The sequence below is a fragment of the Oncorhynchus mykiss genome, chromosome 2, assembly GCF_013265735.2.
Source record: "Oncorhynchus mykiss isolate Arlee chromosome 2, USDA_OmykA_1.1, whole genome shotgun sequence".
NCBI classification, from domain to species: domain Eukaryota; kingdom Metazoa; phylum Chordata; class Actinopteri; order Salmoniformes; family Salmonidae; genus Oncorhynchus; species Oncorhynchus mykiss.
In genome coordinates, this window is record NC_048566.1 from 81,190,847 (window position 1) to 81,195,099 (window position 4,253).

A 4,253-nucleotide genomic window follows, 5' to 3' on the forward strand; every position below is an offset into this window, starting at 1 on the left:
AAAAATACAGTTTTATATCTTTATGTTTGAAGCCTGAAATGTGGCAAAAGGTCGCAAAGTTCAAGGGGGCCGAATACTTTCGCAAGGCACTGTATTTGGTCATGGTCATGTTCATGGAAAAACAAGGTCATATTTTTGCTCTGCGACATGTTTTGTGTTAAGCTGGTGCTAATGAAATAAACGAGGAGTTACTTAGCTCTTCAACTTCAACTTGAAAAGTCTTTGAATTTGATGTTTAAGACGGTGTGGGAATCCTGGACTGCTGTGTTGTCTTGGCTGTGGGTTTAGGGTCATTGTCCTGTTGGAAGGTGAACCTTCGCCCCAATCAGGTCCTGAGCGCTCTGGAACAGTTTTTCATCAAGGATCTCTGTACTGTCCTCTGTACCTCGATCCTGACTAGTCTTCCAGTCCACAGGAACTCTGGAGCTCTGTAAATGACTATCGGGTTCGGTTTGTTCACCTCCCTGACCAAAGCCTTTCTCCCCTGATTGCTCAATTTGGCCAGGTGGTCAGCTCTTGGAAGGGTGGTGGTTCCAAACTTATTCCATTTAAGAACGATTGAGGTCACTGTGTTCTTGGACCTTCAATGCTGCAGAAATGTTTTGGTACACTTCACTGTGCCTTGACACAATCCTGTCTCGGAGCTCTACGGACAATTCCTTCGACCCCGTGGCTTGGTTTTTGCTCTGACATGCACTGTCAACTGTGGGACCTTATATAGACATGTGTGTGCCTTTCCAAATCACTTCCAATCAATTGAATTTACCACAGTTGGACTCCAATCAAGTTGTAGAAATATCAAGGACGATCAATGAAAACAGGATGCACCTGAGCTCAATTTCAAGTCTCATAGCAAAGGGTCTGAATACTTATGTAAATAAGGTATTTTTTTATTTTATTTCTTATAAATGTGCCAATTTCTAAAAACCTGTTTTTGGTATTATGGGGTATTGTGTGTAGATGGATGAAACAAATTCAATATTTAATCAATTTTAGAATAAGGCTATAACGTAATGAAATGTGGAAAACAAAGGTTTTTGAAAACGTTCTGAATGCACTATAATTCTAGTATCACACACTCATGACTACAGCACCATTGTGAGTCCGGTGTGCGATTTACATGACTTAACATTTTATAGATCTTGAGTGTTGATTGAGTCTGTTGGAACGAACATTCCCTTTTCAAATTTGACCAATTCAGTCAAATTTGAAACTGTCAGTTCCCTCTGAGATCAAATGGCATCTTTATATTTTGTTTTCCTACTTATGTGAAGATGGATTGACATAAATGTTTGGAGCAAGTTACATTTGTAATATAGCTTATGGAAAAACATGACTATAATTAAAGTATGTAATTGAAGTACAGTTTTAGATCCAACCAAGTTTGTGATCCTGACTAATTTTTACTAAATTAGTTCTCCAGCTTGCACCCAGGCTGAAGACTGCTTTAATACGCCTTAATTTCCCTAATTCATCACCTCTAACATGTACGTTTTTATTATTACTGTGAATGGAAACGTGTCATGAAATTGAGGTTCGTGTGGTTTTGAGGTACATTTGTTGAAATTCTCAATAGGATCTTTGTATCATGAGAACAGCATATTAACACATTTACTAATCCTAATTAACCTTTTAATAAGAGGCTTCATGATGCATTTATTAATACATTCTATTGCACAAATATTGAACTAGAAAAAGTGAATTCCGAGACCAAAAATAATGATTACGAAATAAGTTGTGACACACTTTATTGCACAATATAGAGAGCTCAGTAACACTTAGGTGACACAAATGTTTAATCTAACTCCAGCAAACGATAGGATGTACCATTATCTAATTGGTGGTCCCACCATAACATTGACAATTATAGTCCGCCTGTATTTGAAAAATATTCATAAAAATAATGACATATGTTTCTTTTAAATAACACAATGACAGGGGATTGAATCCAATAAACCTCCATTCACAAGCACTTCAACAGAAAGAAGTTGCAGAAAGCTCCCCGTGGACAGTCGCACATTTTGCCGATTCGAGCACCTTTCCTCACTGCGCAATGCTCCCCCACGTCGCACTGAAAATGATTAATGTCAAATTGTTAAATGAAAACAATGAGGATACTGTAGGTTACAATATCATCCTCTAAATCGTTTCGAAACACCACGCATTTATTAAATAATCCGATGACATGTTTGAAGAACTTCCAATAGCCTAGTTAAGACAACTTACATTAAGGACACTGGACCATAATAAAATAAACGATCTTGTCATTCTGCATTTGGTAATTATTCGTCATTTAAAAATAAAAAAAGTAATACCTTCTCTGAACAGAGAAAGAGTGTAAAATCTTACAGTGGGAACTTGTCCAAATTTCTTTTCCCATGGATTAATTCTTTTGGTCTGCAGTTTTTTTAGAACTTCGTGTAGAGCTCCAAGCTATGGAAACAGTAGGAAATACACAATTAAAATACATAACTGTCAGAGCTTGAAGTGCTGTCTTGTCATTGTGCAGCATTACTACAATTCCTTGAGTCAATATTCACATTTTGACCAACAAACCTGAAACACCATTCACGTTCTCAAAAACAATGTGATTTCTATTTTGTATATAGCATAATTTAGCCTACTCTTTATCTTTCGAGTTAGTCGAATGTAAATTCAAAAAGCTACCCGCGGACATAAGCATTCATGCATACAGTTTACAGACAATATAGCTAGACTTACAAGACGTTTTTCGTTCGTTAGATTCGGATTTTGTGGATAGAAGTCGTGAATGTTTCTCGTTTCCAAATCCACTTCCATTTCTGAGTCGCTCGTTTCAGCACCACATAGGATGGACAGCAGCGCTGTACAAACGACCGCTCTCGTCCACAGTTTAGAGCTCTCCATGGTCCTGATCTGGAGAAGTGCTTTACGAGCGCGCGAAGTTGTTTCCTATTTCAACTCAATTGACCAATCCCTGCCGTTTTGCCTCCTTTTGTTTGCTCTTCAGTGTTTGTATTCCTATTGATATTGAATTGCTCCGCCTTGAGCATTGATCTCCTTATATACGTAAGAGAATTAATAACCTACGTAAGAAGCCCATTACGCTGTCCAAACTGTCTCAGCAAATGCCCTTCAGAATTATTTTTGCTCTTGTGGTCTTTGCTAGTGCACAGAGTACAGCCATGGGCAGTTTAATATTTTATTATATCTGATTGCTAATTTTTATTAAAATTAACAAAACGTAATCTGATGGTCTAGAAAGTTAGTTATATTTTCAGAGGTTCTTCAGTAAATAGCCCACCATGGACAGTAAGTTGCTACATTTTGTACAGAATTTGGAATTTCAGAATTTAGGGCTGGTTTGCCGGACACAGATTAAGCCTAGTCCTAGACTAAAATGCTTGTTCCATGGATATTCGCCATTAAAAGTGCTTCTTAGTCCATGACTAGGCTTAATATGTGTGTGGAGACCGCCCCTTTGAGTTTAAAACATGTTCTCACTGGCTTATTTTTGAATTAATCTCTTTGAGGAGATGGGTTCTGAATGATAAAAGGAGGATCATCCAATGATGATCCCTGAAGCTCTGAGATTAGCTTGATTGTGGATATTTGTTTGTGACGCACTTCTATACCCAGGGGAACAGTGCGCAGATAAGGTGTCACGTTTTCAGTTTAAATTAACCATACGCCAATTTCTACTAGTATAGCCTATATACAGCTATGCGTTAAAGTTTCTTTAGTTTGTGACATAACTAATGTGAATAATATTTCCGACAAACACTTGCAAAAGGCATAATATATAATACACCACAGGTTAAAAAAGTCACTGCCATGTATCAAGAAATCTGAACTTAACAAGGCCTTGTAAACAAACAGTGTTGTTTGTGTGCATCAGGCGCAGCAGGCACATAATAGGAGCAAACTCCTGTTGCTGTGTTAATTGTGCAGTGACACCTCTTTTGCCAAAGCCCACAAATCAATATTTTCATGAATACTCTCCTTTGCATGAGCTTTTCTTATTTTAATGTTATGTTGAACATATTATGTTGAGAAGTGAATTAGGTTTGCAACATAATATGTTATTATTATGTCGTGAAATAAATTGTGCGTTGAACTTCTAAAAGTAGGACTGGATTATCATCTCATGACTTTACCATATTGAGGTCAACAGTATGTACCCTCTGGACATTTTTCAGACCCTATATGGTATCTACACTGAGTCTAATATTGAGTGGCACCCCCTATTGCCCTCAGAACAGCCTCAATTCATC

At 37.5% G+C, this 4,253-nt stretch overlaps 1 protein-coding gene across 1 annotated transcript; it reads right to left on the reverse strand.

Annotated features, from left to right (window-relative positions):
• Positions 1–1,717: 1,717 nt before the first annotated feature.
• cart2 (cocaine- and amphetamine-regulated transcript 2) lies at positions 1,718–3,253 on the reverse strand. Its single transcript, XM_021573503.2, has 3 exons — positions 2,722–3,253; positions 2,350–2,433; positions 1,718–2,071 (listed from the first exon to the last, which is right to left on the reverse strand). Exons 1-3 carry the CDS (start codon positions 2,884–2,886, stop codon positions 1,964–1,966), a joined length of 357 nt encoding a protein of 118 aa, XP_021429178.1. The 5' UTR covers positions 2,887–3,253; the 3' UTR covers positions 1,718–1,963.
• Positions 3,254–4,253: the final 1,000 nt, after the last annotated feature.